At 34.9% G+C, this 19,449-nt stretch overlaps 1 protein-coding gene and 1 long non-coding RNA gene across 11 annotated transcripts in view; one reads left to right on the forward strand and one right to left on the reverse strand.

Annotated features, from left to right (window-relative positions):
- CHES-1-like (Checkpoint suppressor 1-like) overlaps positions 1 to 19,449 on the forward strand; it is a 176,249-nt gene that overhangs the window by 147,702 nt on the left and 9,098 nt on the right. For 6 of the 9 annotated variants that reach the window (XM_067084513.1, XM_067084515.1, XM_067084516.1 and 3 more), the window contains 6 exons: positions 8,359 to 8,552; positions 8,781 to 8,993; positions 9,241 to 9,398; positions 11,373 to 11,665; positions 13,858 to 13,952; positions 16,332 to 16,585. In XM_067084513.1, the coding sequence (XP_066940614.1) occupies positions 8,359 to 8,552; positions 8,781 to 8,993; positions 9,241 to 9,398; positions 11,373 to 11,665; positions 13,858 to 13,952; positions 16,332 to 16,585 (1,207 nt within the window). The remainder of the gene's footprint in view (positions 1 to 8,358; positions 8,553 to 8,780; positions 8,994 to 9,240; positions 9,399 to 11,372; positions 11,666 to 13,857; positions 13,953 to 16,331; positions 16,586 to 19,449) is intronic. The other 3 variants (XM_067084521.1, XM_067084520.1, XM_067084522.1) reach the window with 1 other exon arrangement.
- Positions 10,331 to 19,449, reverse strand: part of LOC136826935 (uncharacterized) — a 334,539-nt gene continuing 325,420 nt past the window's right edge. The window contains exon 11 of one of the 2 annotated variants that reach the window (XR_010849758.1): positions 10,331 to 10,498. This is a non-coding gene — a long non-coding RNA (uncharacterized lncRNA). The remainder of the gene's footprint in view (positions 10,499 to 19,449) is intronic. The other variant, XR_010849760.1, reaches the window with a different exon arrangement.

The raw sequence follows: 19,449 nt of genomic DNA on the forward strand, positions 1-19,449 counted from the left end.
TGAATCGTGAACACATGACCGACAAAGGGAATTCAATGAAACCTCATGGTAAAAATTTGGAGTGTCGATTCGGGTTGAAGACTTGGGTGAGCTCGATATGTTACCGTTTGGGAGGAGGGAAGTAGGGCCAGAGAATGTGAGCTCGATATGTTACCGTTTGGGAGGAGGGAAGTAGGGCCAGAGAATGTGAGCTCGATATGTTACCGTTTGGGAGGAGGGAAGTAGGGCCAGAGAATGTGAGCTCGATATGTTACCGTTTGGGAGGAGGGAAGTAGGGCCAGAGAATGTGAGCTCGATATGTTACCGTTTGGGAGGAGGGAAGTAGGGCCAGAGAATGTGAGCTCGATATGTTACCGTTTGGGAGGAGGGAAGTAGGGCCAGAGAATGTGGGGGAGTCACGAGGAAGGGAAAACACTAATGATAGAGTAGTTTGGTCGAAGCAGTTAGTCATGATTGTAATAAAGGTTAAGCACCTGACGTCATTAGGTCTCTCTTGGGATACCCTATAGATTATTCTCCACTCGCCCCGGCCTCCTCTTCGTGGTTTTCATACCAACTGGTTCTCCAGCCTTACTCTATTGCTCTCTCTTTTCCCTTTTGCTGCTCCTTTTAGAAGTTACAACCCGATTTTTATATAGTTTTTTTCAAATTTATTACCGCGGGTTTTTCTGTAAAGACGGCATCTCCTCCTATAAATTTCGGTACATCGTACTTACGGGGTTTCTATACTAGGCAATTGAGACTGAGTCGTACCGTGTGTTATACTGCACTGAAGGAAAGAATATCAACAATATTCCAAGGTTTTGTGAGGGTTATCCTTCTTTCTCCGCAAGACCTTTGATATGCGATTTATTACAGCAAGGATGAAATTTATGGTCATTGCCTGAGGCATATGATATTACGGGGAAAACGTAAGGGTCTCGTAGGATTACATATGATCCTGTATTTTTTTCTATTGCTTGTAGGCCACGTCTTGTGCGACATTCATGTGCTCGGAAAGGTTCTCCCCCTTTGCTCCGTACGTAATTAAGGGTCCTTTTCTTTAGCATGATGTGTAGCAAAGGCGTCGTGAGTTAATTTATAAACCATTTATTTATTAAAGAAAACTTTTAAAGATATTTGATAAACTTTGATTTCTTGAGGGTGGATAGTAACCAAGTTCATCAAAGGAATGAGCTTTCGTTATAAGGTTTTCAGTCATCCGAAAACTGACTGGTTTTGAAATCCGTAGTTTTAATATCTATTCCATACGTTGTTCCGCACCCATATGCTTTTATATGGGTATTGCTTTGGTGGGACAACATCCCATCCAATTAATTTACCTGCTAAATCCCTGAAATCGGCGTGTGTGTGTACAGTAAGGTAAATTTTGACTATAGTGTCGATCGAATGTTATGCCATACAATGAGAAAGCCAATCGTTTTATACGTTTGTAAATTAGTGTATGCGCATTTCTTGCATAAATGTTTTTTATGTGGAGATTAAATGTTTGTAGTTAGAGCTGTTTACATTATATTTCATTTATTAACAGGTGCATTAAATGACGTTTTCATTGGAATTTTGATTGTTGAAGTATAATTTTAGTTTGTATGTCCATTTTGCAACTTCGGTGCCACAGCTATCGTTTTACACCTCAAATCTGGATTTTTCGGCGAAATACATATTATTATTATTATTATTATTATTATTATTATTATTATTATTATTATTATTATTAACCAAACAAAAACTTCTTTCACTTTTCTTCTGAAGATGGAAAGAGAAGCCCACAAGATTCCTGTGTATAACTTGTTTACTTGTAAATATTTACATTTTACGTTAATCTTCAGTACTTTCAGGCCCTAACTGTGACCCTTTTTCAAGAGATGTGAAGGTAGTCAGGCTGGGCCTTGAACCAGCCTGACTACCTTCACATCTCTTGAAAAAGGATCACAGTTAGGACCTGAAAGTACTCGAGATTAAAGTAATATGTAAATATTTACAAGTAAACAAGTTATACACAGGAACCTTGTGGGTTTCTCTTTCCATTATTATTATTATATTTCGCTGAATTTTTTAGTGAATGATGCGGTCATTATGATGGAAATTAGGAGGAGAAGGATTATACTATTTCTCTCATTGTTCCCTAGGAGTGGAGACTTAATCCAATCGACCCTCATGCCCTGTATTGTGGCTTGCCCTGGTCATGGTCGAAGTATATTGCCCTGGTAATTAGGGTCATTCGGGTAAATCCCAAATCGTTGCCTAGTTACTACTGGCTCTTGCGTGTGACGGCGACTCCTTGTTTATTATTAATCAAATCGTATTTTATAAGTATGCACGCGCGTGCCCTCGTGTAAGCCATTTTTATATACTGTATATTAGAAATGTTTTACAGTGTGTTGCGTTTCTTTTGAATTGCTGAGCACGTTAGTAGATATATTCTCAAAATTTTAACGTTTACATTTTTGTATGTCCTTGCGGCGACGCTGTTATATTTTCCAGTAAATTCAGATTACGAATGTTATGTTGTTGCCATTCGGTACTTGCACAGATAATCTTTATAACCCCAACCACATTTGAATTTTTTGTGAATATCTCGATACTCTTGTTATTGGATATGGTCGGGAGCGTTCAAGTAGATAACTTTTTATCGAGAAAGTTGGGAGGAGCAGGGATGGTGTGTGGGGCTTTAGTTGTCCCTCAATTTGCCCGTCACACAGTCGAACTTGGTACAAAGGTAGGCTATTATGCTTAGATCTTCATTGACGGAGATATCCAGTCTATTCGTCTACACTCGTTTTGGGGCAAAGTAAAATCTTGGCAGGAAAGATCGCAGACCTTTTTTTCTTTTTTCTAACTATCGTCTCTCGTTTGCTTTGTCGGCGTTATTTACCTTAAAACAATAAGATGTGTCTAACACTAAATCAGTCGCAATGCTCCCGGAGAGAAGTTTTTTTTGCATTAGGAATGCATTTCGAAAACTTTTTATTATTGGATGTTTTCTCTTGTTATTGGATGTTTTCTCTTGTATCCTTTCATAATTTGTGTTGTGGATGGTATTGACATTCTTTATTTCCAAATCAGTTGAACGATAAAGGATGTTTGTTTTGCGTCTTGTTTTATGTATAGCACCTTTTCTTCATCAAATGCAATCGTTTAACGCCCATTTTTTTTAATACAATTAAATTTTATAACAAGCTGGTCAGTTCTGTATCATTATTGTAGTTGATGGTTGTTTTCTCATTTAGTTTTATGTGACTTAACTTCCGTTGAAAGAAATAGTTTTCATCATCTCTCTCTCTCTCTCTCTCTCTCTCTCTCTCTCTCTCTCTCTCTCTCTCTCTCTCTCTCTCAAGAATTACATACTAGAGTGTGATGGTCAAAAGTTAAATTCCTGTTGCTGAATATCAGTCTTATCCTACTAATGCTGTATGTCAGAAACCCCTTCTCTTACATGAAACTTGCTGTTTTTGTTATGCTTTTGCCGTCATCTTTGATCTTGTTTTGCTTTGATTGCCTTCCTTCTCCTCCACGGCCCCTTTTATATATCAGCAAGACTATACTTCTTCACAGTCTCCCTCTAACTGTCTAGAGTGTGTGTGTGTGTGTGTATATAGATGGAAAGGGTTGCGACGGTGGTTGGGTGGAGGTTGCTGAAGAGACGAAGTCATGTCGGGAGCTCTCGCGGGAGATATTAAATTTTGGAGGTGATATATGGATACTCACAGCCACAGCCATCTCAGCGATGTCCTCTCTCTCTCTCTCTCTCTCTCTCTCTCTCTCTCTCTCTCTCTCTCTCTCCCACTGCTCTTATCCCACAGCACCCCCTCCCTTCCTTTCTGCCCCCTTTTCCGTTCTTCCAACACTTGTCTTCTCCGAGCTCTTTCCAGAATACTTGCTGTGCCTTTTTCCCTCTAGCTAGGTTTTCGTTTTTTTTCTTTTGTGGTAGTTTCCTGACATTTTGTTCCGTTCATGATAGTAACTTTTGTAGTTTTCTTTTAACTGACACTTTTAACTATTGACTCTTGGGGATATTCTTTATTTTTTCCATGGTTTTTCGGATTTGTGATAAACTTTAGCTTCATCTTATTTTTATGCAGATTACCTTGACTTAAAAGGTTTGGATAGCGGATGGTATTATTTAGGAAGCATCTCGTTTCCAGAACAAGGGGGAAAAATTGAAAGTCTTCATTTCAGATCGAGAAGTGGCCACACTTAGGATAATGAATCCATACCCAAGAGAAAACGGCCCTCGTTTTGATATACAGTATGTAGTTCATGTTTCCGTGCACTGTCATAAATTATGCTGCATTTTTTTGGAAAGCATTTCCACGTATTTAATCTTAACCGACTTTATATTTTTATGAAGTAAAATGCCCTCATGGATCAAGCAGGTTTTTTGTGTATGATTATAGAAATTAATTTGGGAAAGCTTAATTGTGTTAATACCAGTCAAAAACCGTAGCCTACTTGTGTAACACACCAACCTCACATGTATTAGAAAAAGAGTGGCTTTTTTGTTTTATTTGTACCAGCGGTTTTTTTTTCTGTGAAAAGGTTTACTGAAACGTCTTCAGAGCTATCGAAAATAACTTATTATCTATGTGAAGATATTTGGAAACAAGAATTGAGGCTGTAATACAATTGTCTGGAAATTGGGGAAGTGGAAAGAAAGTAACGGTTGACTCTTTCATGTATTATGAATGTTATCAATACATTACAGCATCAGGAAAGATTTTTTTTGCAGCTATCAGGATTCTTTTACGATTTGTGCATTATTTTCATCGGAAATGTCGTATTCGCTATACCGTCGGGCGTCTTATCGGCGGAACTCAGCAACAACGGGTTTGGCCAGAATCGGGATGGGTGACCAGTATAAGCTATTAGACGCCATCGGCACGCAAGTCTTTTTCGCATTTTCACAGAAAATGCATATCCAAAAAGGGTAGCACCTTCGGGAGCCACTCCTTCCTAGATGAGGCGTGTGTGTGTTTGTGTATTATACATATAGTACACCCAGGCACTCGGACATGAAAGATTTTGGCCCTGAGCGAAACTGCCACTACCACTCTTCCACTTGTGCCTTAAGGGCTCTTGTTTCACGATTCAGTATCCCACGTTCGTTTGTTTGGTCGCCCCCTCTACCTCCATCCCGATGGATTACAGCAATTATAAAGATTTTTCTTTAATAGATCCGACACTTTACGGCACCGCTGGTTGATGTAATTAGGACCAGGAGGTAATTTACCTGCATATTTGCCCGCGTCGTAATTGATAATTTGAAGTTAAGAATTAGAAGGTGGGGTGTTTTTATATAGGATTTCTCTTAAACGTATTTTCGTGTGACAGAAGTGTGTGGCGGTTTGGAACTGATTTATTGCATCGATCTTCTTGTAATTTGACCTCCCCGTGGCGGGGACGGCAGTGATAATTCTCTCGCTCGCTCGCTCGCTCTCTCCGTCTCTCTCTCATTTTGTGGAATTTTAATTACTTCTGACATTTGAAAAACTTTTAGTTTTGTATATGTAGATTAAGCTTCAGTTATTGCTTTTTTAAATATTGATTATATCTTTTGAGAGATTAATATCATAATCGTATGAATTTCCTTGCTGAAATTAATTTCTCTCTCGCTCCCTTCCTCATTAATGTATGGATTCAGCTGAAAGAAGCGTTATTGTTGCTTTCTGGATATGGTGGTATTGATGTCATTGTTATTCAGTATTTATATATGGTTATTCACTATTGGATTTTTATATTTTCCATTAAATTAGACTTGGAATTTCTCGAGATCTTTCGATCTTTTTTCAGTGTGATGACCTCTTTTTAATTCATTTCACAAAATTCTCGTGTGTGTGTGTGTGTGTGTGTTTTTCTTTTTTTCAAGCCTGGCGAAGTAGGCGAATTTTCACCTATTTTGTTGGTAGTTCTGATAACTTAAACATTAACAAGGCTCATCAAAGGGGTTTAAGTAATTATGTGTACACTGAGTTTTTTTTGGCATTGGTAATTAGAGCAGAAATTTGCCCATAGGATTGTGGTCATGCATTTTTATAAATTTTTTTTTATTGTATTACTGCAAACCTTGTACCTAAACGTTTCTAGGTTTACTTGATGAGTAGTATAGGTTCAAGAGATGAGTATTGCAGAATAGCGAGATTTTTAGGTTGCATGTGAACGTTATAAAATAATATTTATGTCGAGGTGTTACGTCGCAGTGTTATGTCGCATTACAGTGATTGAAATTTCACTCGCATTTGTTCCTTTGATTTTTTGGCATTTATAAAGTTGCTTTACAGTTATATTAAAGTGTTTATTTGTATATATATCTTTTTACGATGAAAGTACTTTTAAAAGTAATGCAACCTGTTAGTCTTCCATCTCTTAGTTTTGGTCATAAGTTTTCCCCGAGTGCATTGCTTCTGTGCTTTTTTTTTCAAACACCATTACATTACAGTTTTGACAAATGTTTAGTTTTTCGTTTTTATTTTGTGCGAGGGTGTTTTTTCCTCATTACAGAAACATCACAGTTTGGTGGGCATACACTTTCTCTTCACTTGGGAGCCTTTAAATTACTGTAGACTTTTTTTTTTTTAAAGTAGTTATTGGTGGAACGACAACCAATTAATTTTGTTAGATGACATTTACCATCGCAGTACATAGCTTTAAGGTAACATGTCCTATGAGTTTTAATTTTCATGGTATACTATTTTATATTTTTACGCTACGATAACTGTAAACAGCATAACATTCTTGGAGTTCTTATTCTTATAGAATAGCCAACATATTTTTCTGGTGTTGGGTGATGTTGCAGTTTGATAGCCGGTCATTTGAAGTCTTGAATTTGTTGCGAATCTTTAAGATATTGCTGCCACAAGGAGAACTTTAGAAATTTAGAGAAGCAGTGGGTTTATTATGAGATTAGTTATTCAGTTCAAAGGGCACCTCATAATTGTTATGAATCCTCTAGAAAACTGGGATTCCTTCATGGATTAGGTAGAATTTCCTCCCTTGTAAGCCATTGATGGCCACATTTTGAATGTCTCCAAAATGCTAAAAATGGAAAAGTATTTTTCATAAGATGTGCGGTGTAAAAGCCACCTTTTTGGTGCCAGACTCAATAGGTGTGCTTTCTGTAGGCAAAATGGATGGTTAATTACTCTGGATTGGATGTGTACTTGACAGAGTGAATAAGAGTTTGGTAAACTCCCTCAGAATAATTCTGCAATACAGAAATCTTTTGCTCAACTGACTATAAAAGTGCTCTTTGGCAATTTTTTTTTCACTAACACATAAAACCACAGTACATGATGACAGTTATGGTTGGTGTATTTGAGGAATTTCTGGCCTTATCCCTTTTCAGCTGTATTTTTATTTTAGCATGATATTGTAGTAGAATCTTACTGAATTGAAAGATGTTACTGTTATACTTACAAGGCTCTCAGCAGTTGTAAGAGCGACCATTTTCATTCGAGTCTTTTGTAAAGATAAGTCTGTGCAATACATTGTTAGCCTTTGTAACAATTACAATTGTGATATATGTTAAATTATGCACAATGTTACAAATGAACTTTTCATGAGTATGATAGTGAATGGTTTATTCTTTTTGTGTTTTGTAAATGAATTAATCTCATTCATTTTGGATATTTTTATTAAACATTGGATACAAAGTAGATACATGTCTTAGTATAAATTAAAGAAAATTACCTACGTAGGTCTGAGATATATAGACAAATAGCCAAAAGTCTCTCTCTATGGGTATTTTGTTTGTGAATGGTTTTAGGATAGTTTTTTTGTGCATCAACCAGCAGCTGTATTTTCCCTTGATCACAACAGCAGTGAGTTTTAAGTGAGCTGCATCTATGATCTGCTAATCTTGGTGAATGGTAGACATAATGCAACAGTGTCTTGTACATTTCATCTTTCTTCTATCATATCACTCTACATAGTCTTTCTGTCTTCTATCATATCTGTCTATATAAGAGAACAAGATCATGAAGATTGAAAACAGATTGTTCTGCAAAACCTGAAATTAAATGGTGTAGGATTTAATTAGGAGAGTGGTAATTTAGCATAGGCAATAAATATTAGGCTCTGTATGTCTACCACAAGAAAAGTTACTTTCACATACCTCTGTGTCCATTTCATTGAGTCAAGTAATCATTTGTTGAAATATCAGTTAATGAGTTAGAATGGAGAATTTTGACAATCTTTTGAATTTCAAAAATCATCAAAAATATTTCTTGGTATTATTTGCATCCCCTTTGAAAAAAAAAAAAAAAGTTAAAAAAAGTTTCCTAGAGATATGAGTCAAGTTTGCCTCAATGGAAAGGTGTAATTTTTATTTGAATGTTGTTATAGTTTTTATTATCTTTCCAGGTACCGCACTATCCCCTGTGAAACCCAGTCAAGGTCTAGGTGATATGAATGGAGCTGAAGTAGTGAAAGCAGAATCCCCAACAAGTGATTATGGGGATGAATCCTCTGATGCCCTAGAGCCTGGGGAATTAACACTAAATGATCAACCTCATACTCAGCCCTCGCGTTCTCAACCCATACCTTATAATCCTCAGGTATGTGACAAGCTGATTTTGATAACCTAATTTTTTTTTTTTTTCTTAAAGCAAAAGGGGTGACACTTCGTACTGTATACATGAACTGTACTTGGAATTGTAGTCATCCTTCTGTAGGATTTGAACTTAATGATTAGTTATTTTTTAGTAACTATAGATTGTTATTAAAAGTTAAACTCGGCATGCTGAATACCTGAATGAATAAGTATAATAATTTATATCTTTCAGGTCCACATAAAAGCCAAGCCTCCTTATTCATTCTCATGTCTCATCTTCATGGCTATTGAGGATTCAAATAACAAAGCTCTTCCAGTAAAAGATATCTATGCTTGGATATTGGAACATTTCCCATACTTTCGAAAGGCCCCAACTGGCTGGAAAAATTCTGTTAGACACAACCTGTCACTCAACAAATGTTTCCGCAAAGTTGAAAAAGCACCAGTAAGTATTGCTGGTAATTTTGTATCTGCATTTGTATGACAGTGTTTCACATAAAAGTAATCTGAATGGGTGCTATTGTTGGGCTAGAACAATGCAAAGTATTATTTTAATTCTAAAGTTTTCAGTTTGGTGTGTCTAGCTAGAATTATATGGCATCCTGTTTTTGACCAAAAGTGTGATGACAAATTTTTTTATATCATGTACATGTTCATTCTTTTGCACTTAGTAAAATAAAATCTTTTGACAGAATCTGGGAAAAGGGTCTTTATGGATGGTAGATCCAGCGTATCGTCCAAACCTCCTGCAAGCTTTGAGCAAGACTCCTTTCCACCCATACTCCAATTTGGATCGCATATACATGGTCTCCACAAAAGCAGCCTTCCTTAACAAGCCAGTGTTGTGTAGGTGGGTCACATTAGTAATCTAATTAAACGTTATATATATTTGCATTTGGAAAACACGCAAGGTTTTGAAGATTGTTTCATAAATTGGTTGTGTAGTAAGGGAGTGGATTAAACATTTGGGTACCAAAGTAAGTTTTAGTTTGATAGATTCCTTTAGAAGCAGAGTACTTTTGGTTAATAAGTAGTACAAAGCATTGTTTTGGAAAACTTCTAATTTTTAAATTTTGTGATGTATTAGTATTAGATTTAGAGAGCTTCACTTTTGAATAGATTTTGTATTGTTATTTGTAATGTTTGATATTTTTAAGAATACTTTCAAAACATTCTTATGTTTTACTGTAGAGTAGTGATACCTATTAGCTGGTATAAAGTAGCTATTCCCATAGGCTAGTCTTACAAGAGGTATTTAAATTGGTTGTCAGGATAAATTACGTACTTATTAACTGTATGCTGTAAAAGTTTTGAGCCATGATAATGTTTGCTGAGGTAACATATTTTAAAATAATTGTTGACAGTAATTTTTTTAGTACAGTAGATATTCCTTAACCCACCTACCAGTAATCCAGCTCCTTTGGAAACATGGCACACAGTGGTCACCACACAGTGTTGGTTGCACTAGGCTTGTTTTCCAGTATTTATATATTTTATTTATTCTAATTTGAATCTAGTTATAGATTTAGTGAATGAAAGAAGTGCATCCCCTGTAGTGATAATCAGTATGTAGATGCCATATCCAAACTGCAGTGCAAAAGGATTAGCTGTATTCCTCAAAACAGTTCACACATCAAAGTAATGTAATTTTAAGCATTTAAAATACAATGGACCATGATAGGCTATAACAGTACATAAACTGAATATGTATTTTACCTCAGATATATGAACCAGTCACATTCATTGACAGTTACCAGCTAAACTAGTGGTTATTGAAAGTAGTTTTTTTTTAACATTTATTTGTAATTTATTTCATTTGCTGTTTAAATACATTATACATGGTATGATGTTGACAAAACCATTTCTGACATTGCTGCTCCATACAAATAGCTGTGCATAGCATAGTCTTGATAGTTGGAGTTTTGGGAGAGGAGTGAATTCAGCTGATGACTGGAAATAAAGAAAAATAAAAGAATTCTCTCAGTTGTGGTTGTTGATATGCACTTGAAAATCAGTAAAGTAATGATGAGCAATTAATATTAAAAAATACCCACTACAGTACTGACATATGAGCCCACTTGTGGATATGATATGTAACCTGCTAAAACTATTGAATATTGCCAATTAGAAACATGTGGAAGATTTTTTTGTTGTGTACGAATAGCTGTGAAACACACAATGACAGTTCTCAATGAGAGAGGAAGGGTAATCAGCTGACAAAAGATAAAGAATGACTAGAAGTAATAAGAATCTTTCTCAGCTGGTGTTTTCTAGGTTTAAGCTGAGTAACACTCTGCCTGTGATTATTTTGAAAAAGGCCTGTATTTCATGATAAAAGTTTACTTTGATGAGTGTGTGACTCTTAGCTTGTAGTTTTGATATAGTTTGTCCAGCTGTAATAGAATGCCCATTTCTTCCTTGTTCATCATTGCAGAACACATTTTTTGTTATTGATGTTTGAGTGAATATAAATATGTAGTAATATCCTATAAAAGTATTCAGTGTGTTGAAAGGTTATGTTAGTACTTAATGTACTTTGATGTGTGAAATATAGCCTAATATTCTAATAGGAAACTAGCACTTGCACAGAACACTGAGTATATGATAAAATAGTGATACTTTAGAACAAACTTCAGGTCAGATATTACATGAAGTTGAATTTGTCATTTTCCTTAATCTGGGACATCTCAGGTCTGAGTGGTGTTAGAGTAGTGAAGATCTACTTGTATGGCCAAATGATGGTACTTGGAAGAAGACTGTTAGAATCTGATTTATGTTGTTGAAACAAAAATAAAAAGTAGTAATTGCCCATGTCTCTTTTCAGCAGGCAGTTGGGTGAAACCCTCAATAGTCCAAGTCAAGGAAGTACCCAAAGAGCAGCAGCTAGTCCAGAAACAGTATCTGTCAGTTCCTCCAAACCAGCAGGAGCAAATGTTCCTAATCCTGAGCTCTTCCCATACTTAGCACGTCGTTTGGGCTCCTCATCAGCAGGATTGGATACCCTTGGATCTACAGGATTGGGAACATCACCTTCAGGTGTACACAGTGAGGATGTTGATGCAGCAGCTGCAATGTTGGCTCTCAAGCATGGACCTCGCATTCTGACACCTACCAATCGTAAGTTAATTTTTTAAAAATTTATTGCTATATTCTTTTAATATTCTAACTTCTCTTTCAAAGTTTAGAGTTAGTGCTGAATGACACTTCATTAAACTTTCTAAGTTGAGGTTGTAATGGTGGTTCTCAGGAGAAAATATTCCTGTAACAAGTATTGCAAATAATAGATTACAAATGTATTTGATCCCAGTCTTATGCAAGTTACGAAGGAAAGTTTTTCACCACCTCACAGGAAAAACTATTTATTTTTATAACAATTTTGTTTCCTTTCCACAAAAAGAATTAAGTTTATAGGAATAGACTGGACATGATTGACACATTATGCTAGTGTCAGATGTTTAAAGTTTAAACTGTATTGCCTAGCGTGAGAACATTTTTGTACAGCATGTTATCAAACCGTAAAGCTGTTTAACCTCAGAAATCTAGAACTGAAAGGAATTTTTTTGAAGCATAAATATGGTTAATGAAATTGTAATGGATCCAGTAATTGCCAGACCTATAATTTTGTATTTCTAAAGTTAAGCACTCTTAATATTTTTATTCGGGCTGAAAATTTTCTAATTAGAAATCTAGAATTGAAATGAATTTTTTGAAGTATAAATATGATTAATATTATTGTAATGGGTCAGACCGTTGCCAGACCTATAATTTTCTTATTTATATAGTTCAGCACTTGTAATATTTTTATTCATGCTGAAAATTTGTCATTAGAAATCTAGAACTGAAATTAATTTTTTGAAGTATAAATATGATGAATGAAATTGTAATGGATACAATAATTGCCAGACCCGTAATTTTCTTATATCTATAGTTCAGCACTTTTAATATTTTTATTCATGCTGAAAATTTTTAATTAAACTATACAGTATTTACTGTATTTTCTTGCAATGAAGATGCCATATTTTTCCAGAAATACATCATGGAAAGGAAATATACTGTGCATACTAGATGCCAAAGGTTACAGTTTCATAGGTGTATCCTGCCCTAAGAGAAAGGTTATCTTTGCTAGAATCAGAGTTCCTGTATATGAGCTTTGAATGAAGGGTATAAAAAGTAAATAAAAAAATGTAAAAAAAATACACATACCCATAAAATTTCATTCCCATATTGGTAAATCTTGCTACATAAAGATTTATAAAACATGTTTGCTTGCTATATAAAGATTTATAAAATATGTTCGAATCATGTTTGTGTTACTTTTGACAAATGGTAACAGTGTGCAAAATATATTCTGGTTTTCAAGATTGAAATTTTTTTTTATTTAATATTTTTAAGATTGAAATTTTTTTTTATTTAATATTTTTGTGGGGATTTTATTTTTATTTAATATTTTTGTGGGGATTTTAATCTTCATTGTATCTTTATTTTGTTGAATTTGGGATGTCATATTCATGTGTTTCAACTAAGTGTAACTGCAATACAATGTTATTCTGTAATTATAGTATATTATATTTTGGTCCTTAGTTTTCCCTTTATCTGAGATTAAAAAAATTTTTTTGAATAAGCATACATCCATTTTTGCCAGAATCTTGAAATACTGCACCAGTTGTAGCCCCATCCATTTGTGTATTGAGATGGCAAAGAAAATTTCTATAGGAATGTGGCTAAGCAGTTTATACAATATACATTAGTATACTTGGTAATCTTTTCAAGGTTTTTTATTTCACTGATATGTCAACTGAGGAAAGCTCATTGAATATTAAAATCGGTGAACTTGAAAAAAAAAAATTACAAGTTTAAAATGAATGAACTGGAAAACTACGATAATTAGTATGCCATAGCAGACAAAGCCAAACTAATGTACCGAGACAGTCATGTGCATGCAGTGCACCAACCAAAGCAAAGCCATCAATTGGCAATAATGCAATCGTATTTTTGTTTTTTAAAATTTTTATAGCCAAAATTGGGATATATCTTCAAGGTTGGAGCATCTTTTTTTGCTGAGAAATATGGCATTTTCATTAGTTGGGCATAGTTCAAACAGTCATCTCTTGAAAACAGATTACAGAGAAGTAATGTTTAAATGTTGATTATGTATTACCGTAAGAATCACAAGTAATTTTTTAATGATCCAAATTGATTAATTTTTAGTAAAAAAATTCTTTTGCAGCTAGAGATTTAATTGTGTGTTATTGCAGGTTGACAGATGGTGTCAGTTGTAGGTTTCTAATGTAGTCCATTTTTTATTGCAGTTTCATATTCCCGATTAAGGGAAGGTAGAGACACATCTGTTTTATATGAAGAAAATACAAGCAGAAAGAGGAAACGGAAAAGAAAACATACTGAGGTAAAGAGCAACTGCTTGCGGTTAATATATTGCAGATGCATGAGATACTACTTGCATGTTCATATTGTATTGGGGGTGATATTCATATTGTAATAGGGTTGATATTCGTATTGTAATGGGGGTGATATGTCTTTCAGAATTGCGCATGGTGTTATGAAAGAGTTCAGTTTGGTTAGTTGCTGACTATTAGTGTCTAATACTGATGTAGATACTGATATAACTAAACATTACATGCAAGTATTATGCTTCAGTATATGAAATGGCTGTATTTTGTTAATAAAAGCTTTTTTTAAGCTATGAAGCTACTGTGCCTTGCATCATATTTTCAAGAACTTTTACATAGTGTATGGATGCTAATGACATTGCAGTAAAGCCCTTGACAAAATATCTTTGAGCCCTACATACTAGAGCCATTCATGTCAGCTTGAGTAAATTTGTGTAATTTCATGTCATATCAAAATTAAGCAGTCATATGCATGCTGTATCATTTATATTATATTTAAAGCCAACAATTCCTGGTTTAGGACTTTTCTAGCATTAAGTTAATATCCATGTTTACTACGAACTGAGTACCTAAGAGTTTAATGTGGTACTGTAATTATACGTAACTGTTCCATCTTTATATGCACATTTTTACACCTCTCCAGTTCCTGGGGAATGCTTTTCATTTTGTGTTTATGCAAGAAATTCCATTTATGAAAGCTATGGTTTATATCCTAGGAAAAATACAAATTATTTTAAAATTTTATTTCAGTAGGTTTTTGCAAGGGATATTTGTTAAGAAATGGTAAAAATATGATGGCTGACTTTAAAGAGAATAGGATGCTTCAGTGGAACAGATAACCAAATTGACTTGGTTCACTGTCTTTAGATGTAAAATAAATAATCCCCCCCCCTAGTTCCTGAGAAATTTTTACGTGTCTTTTCTGTTTTATGACGGAAATGATTTTGAAAGAGATTGTAACTTATTAAGTGTATTATATTAGTGGTTTATGTGTGTAGGGACATTTGTACATATACAGTTAAAATAAGGAAGCAGAATGTAGCGAGAAAGGAAAGTGCAGTTCAGTTTAAGTTGAGTTGAATGGAAAGAGACTACCAAAAGTATGGTACTTACACTATGCCTTTGAAGCTTTTCTCCTAAGTTCTTTGTGGCTGTATTTTATTCTTATTAAATTTTTAGTGGTGACAAGATTTCTTGACCACTGGATTTTGGAAAATCTCCTTTCTTATTGGAGAAAGATCTTATGAAACATTATTTAGAGGATCTGAACAATTGACAATTGACTTTGTATAAAAATTATAATTATGAAGTTACTTAGCGAAATAAAAATTTGAGCAAGTGTAGGATCAATTTGTAGGTGGGAAGATACCAAAGGGAAACTGCTAAGTAAATGAGGAAGCAATGCAGATTAACACTGAAGAGGCAATTTAGTGCTCTCTGTGGTATTTGCTCTCATATTAGTAGACCCATCTTGAACTAGCCAGGTAGTTTGAGGTCAGATCACTTTGTAGTTACTGCATAAGGAAGCTCGGGCAGATTAACTCACAATATTCCAAGCACATCACAGAAGCAAGCATATACTGTAACGCAAGAAAGATCACCAAAAAGAACAACAGTCAAAGCACAAAAGAACGCCTCTCGTAGACATGAGCAGGTATTTGGGACACAGGCAACACCAATAATCCCACTACTAGAAGTGCATCTTGTGGGAACCAACTGGAGGGAAAAAAAAAAAAAAAATTGGAGAAAGGCTGCACTTTCATGCTTATAGGTGTATAGTAATAGGAGGAGGACCATTGATTTGCATCTCAAGCAGTACAGTATAGTTGGCCTAGTATGCATGTTAGAACTGTTGTATGTGGAATTTTATGTTTTTGGCACTTGCATGTGTCCCACAGAATTGAAGGTCATTTCTTGATGAATGGGTTTGTAATAAAAAATTAATTTTTTTTAGGTAAGTACTGTTTACTAACAGTGTTTTGATATTGTACAGTTTTGGATTAGTGGTATTGGGGTGTTTTGCAATTTACTGAAATTTGTTCCTACAGTGTCTTCCTACCTAGCTGTTAAACATCTGGAACTTACCTCTCATCTCTTGCTTGAAAGCATCCTTTAGTGATAAAATGTTTGGGTGCATGCTTAGTGTCAGAATTTTATCTAAGAGAATATATTCTTCAAGTGTTTGATTTTTTGGATGCATGCTGCAGTAAAAATGTTGTCATATATGAACAGCAAGAAATTTGTATATGTAGAGCCAGCAGTCTTTTTAGTATTTTCATTTTGAAACCATAGAAGGTACTTTGCCTGGTAGCTTTAGAGCCTGTATTGCTGTAGGATCCACTATATCATTGGCCTCACATACCAGTTTCTTTCAGATTGGTGATGCCCGTATGATGGTAATAAGCTCATCGCCAAGTGAAGATCATTCTTATACCTCCATGGATGGTGAAGAGGAGGAATATCCTACTCCTTCTTTACCACCACCACCACCACCTCCAAGTCAGGCCACACCTACTACCTCTTTGGCCTCACATTGCCATCCTTCACCCTCTAAAAAAGTCCACCACTCACCAACTTCCAGTGTGGATGAAGCTTTTTCAGATGACTCCTATGACAGCGATGTGGGCAGGTAAGTTATGTATAATGGCATGAAACTGCTTATTAATGACAGATGCATTTTGTAGCTGCATTAGTTCAACATGTCCTATACTGTATATTAGTGCTACATCTTTTTCATATAAGGATTTACTAGAGGAAATATTAACTGTGATAAGTACTTATAAGAGATATGATGGTTATTCATGAAATGAAAATTACAAATTTCATGTTTTCTGATTGAGTATATATATATTTATGGTTTGTTTTTCAATAATATTTGTTGTAGTTGCTGTTAGTAGTACCCCCTACTCTGAAATTGTGGGCTTCAGTAAATTACCATGAGGCTAATTTAATTAATATCACTGCTACAACATCAAGTAGAAACTTGTGGCATACTCATTGGATTAAGTGTGTTGCTAGAAGCAAAGTAGAAAGGAAAGAAAAAGTATTTACGTTGGGTGCATTAATCAGTAGTTTCAACAAGGACTTTTTGTTTAAAGCCAGCACATTACCTTACTTTCATTGATTTAGAATTATGTTGTCCTTGAAAAATATCTGCCAGCGCCATTGACAGGTATTCTTAGGCAGAGCTTGCTATAACAAGACATTTGTTTTCCAAAGTGAATTTAGCAGAATGTTCGGCAACAGCTAAATTAGTTAAAGACATATGTTGCTTAAGCTTTGCTCTGGTTTTCCAAAGCAAATTTAGCAGTATGTTCAGCACCAGCTAATTAATTAAGACGTATTTTGCTCAAACTTTGTTCTACTTACTATGAATATATTGTCTTTGTAATGAATGTTGTTGTACACTTATGTAGCTACCAAATGTTATAATTTTACCATTGATAAACAGAATTAATATATGCCATATATGTGACAGAATACAAATTGATTTTAAATGTCGTATTTCAAAACTAATCTTTTCCATCGTGCATAGTAAAAGTAGTACTATAAGAAGCCCCTGCCATTCAACTTTCTTGCTGTTGAATTGGAGAAAAATAAAATTTTACATCTCTTTTTACTGAAGATTCTAAAAAGCATTATTGATGACATTTTAGTTAAAAAAAAATGCTTAAAGTACTACAATAGCATGCTATAGGAACAAAATTCAGGAGAAAACATAACCTAGCTATTCTGCTTGTAGTATAAAAAGTTTTTGCATGGGAAGATAGTGAATTTCAAGTTTTAAGATGCTCAGAATGTATTTGTTTAGGATCTCAAAAAAGTTTCATCACTGTATTCACTAAGAGAGAGAGAGATTCATTATCATTTTTGTTACGATGTTTCCTTTTTGTTTTAAGATTTTATCTGTGCCCTTTCCCCTAAGATTTTCTGGGCCTTTCTGCTGGTTTTAGTCCTATTGGACTTTTAAATCTAGTATGTACTTAAAATAATTACTTAAATCTAGTATGTACTTAAAATAATTACTCCTCATATATATATTAAAAAAATCTGAACATCATTGCTGTGCTGAATAATCCTGATGGGTTCCGGTGCTTGGTCTTCAAGACCTAAATTTCATAATCAGTCAATCAAGAACCTCTTGACCTTGCATCTTTATGGTATTTCCTCATTTGTAGTATGATTTTCACAATGTATTCCTGCTGTGATTCCTAGCTTCTTACAGTCACACCCCTCCAGACTTCATTATCTCCGTGTCCATTTTTTGGATGTATGGACTAGTACACAATAAATATTGCTCTATTGACTAATGGGATACTCTTACTTACCAGAAGTAGAGTGATCTCTTTCCACTTTGTCTTTTCTTTTATCTCTACTTGTTCTGCAGCCCAGTCCCTCTCTCTATAACACACACACACACACACACACACACACACACACACACACACACACACACACACACACACACACACACACACACACACACACTCTCTCTCTCTCTCTCTCTCTCTCTCTCTCTCTCTCTCTCTCTCTCTCTCTCTCTCTCTCTCTCTCTCTCTCTCTCTCTCTCCCAGCCTTTCCTTGTTATTCCACCTCTTCTCCATTTGCTTCTCCAGTAGATTCCGGTTATCGGTAATTCCATTTTTCATATTTATATTTTACATTCCTGAACATCTTGTGACTTCCTTTTCACCTGATTTCTAATATTAAATTTGCCCTTACACCTCTTCTGCTGTATGCTGATTATGCCTATTCCTTTCCACACAGCACAAGCTTTTTATTTTTGTTTACATCAATTTGTAATTCTCATCATTCCACTCTTCCATCTTTAAAAATTTCAATAACTTCCTCTGAATCTGCTGTTAATATCAGGTCATCTTCATTTAGCATCTTTGTAGTTTCTTCAGTTACTATGATAAATAGCAAAGGACTCTGTGCTGATCCTTGTTGGACATTGTCTGTCTCAAATCTTTCTTATATACTGAATATTTCCAGTAATCTATGCTTTCGTAATACTGTACTCATGTAATTGCTTGTCTTGGTATTCGCCAAATGCCTTCTCTAAATTCACAAGTACTGTATGTGGTAATCACTTCTCTTCTTTTGGTGTGTCTGTTCTAGTCACCTCCTTACAAAAACTGCCTCTGTTATAAAGGCACTGACAGACGTCCAATTTAATCATTTTTTCATAGCTTTTCTTCTAGTATCTGTTTTCATGCTGGCTTATTCCTTTATAATTTTCACACTTGAGTGAATTTGCTTTTTGTTGTATATTATTCTTGTCAAATTCTTTTTATCACTTCCTTTGTTAGATTTCCATCAGCTGTTTTTAACAAATGACTCTTTATTCCCTGTGGTCCTGATGTTTTCCACTTTTCATTTTGTAAATAGTTCTAATTTCACAATTTGGTCCCTCTTTCTTGTCAGTATCCCAGATTTATATTCTACAGTTGGTTTTATGTCCCTATGACTTTTTTGTCATCATTCTTCATC

Source organism: Macrobrachium rosenbergii, chromosome 41, assembly GCF_040412425.1.
Source record: "Macrobrachium rosenbergii isolate ZJJX-2024 chromosome 41, ASM4041242v1, whole genome shotgun sequence".
NCBI classification, from domain to species: Eukaryota; Metazoa; Arthropoda; class Malacostraca; order Decapoda; family Palaemonidae; genus Macrobrachium; species Macrobrachium rosenbergii.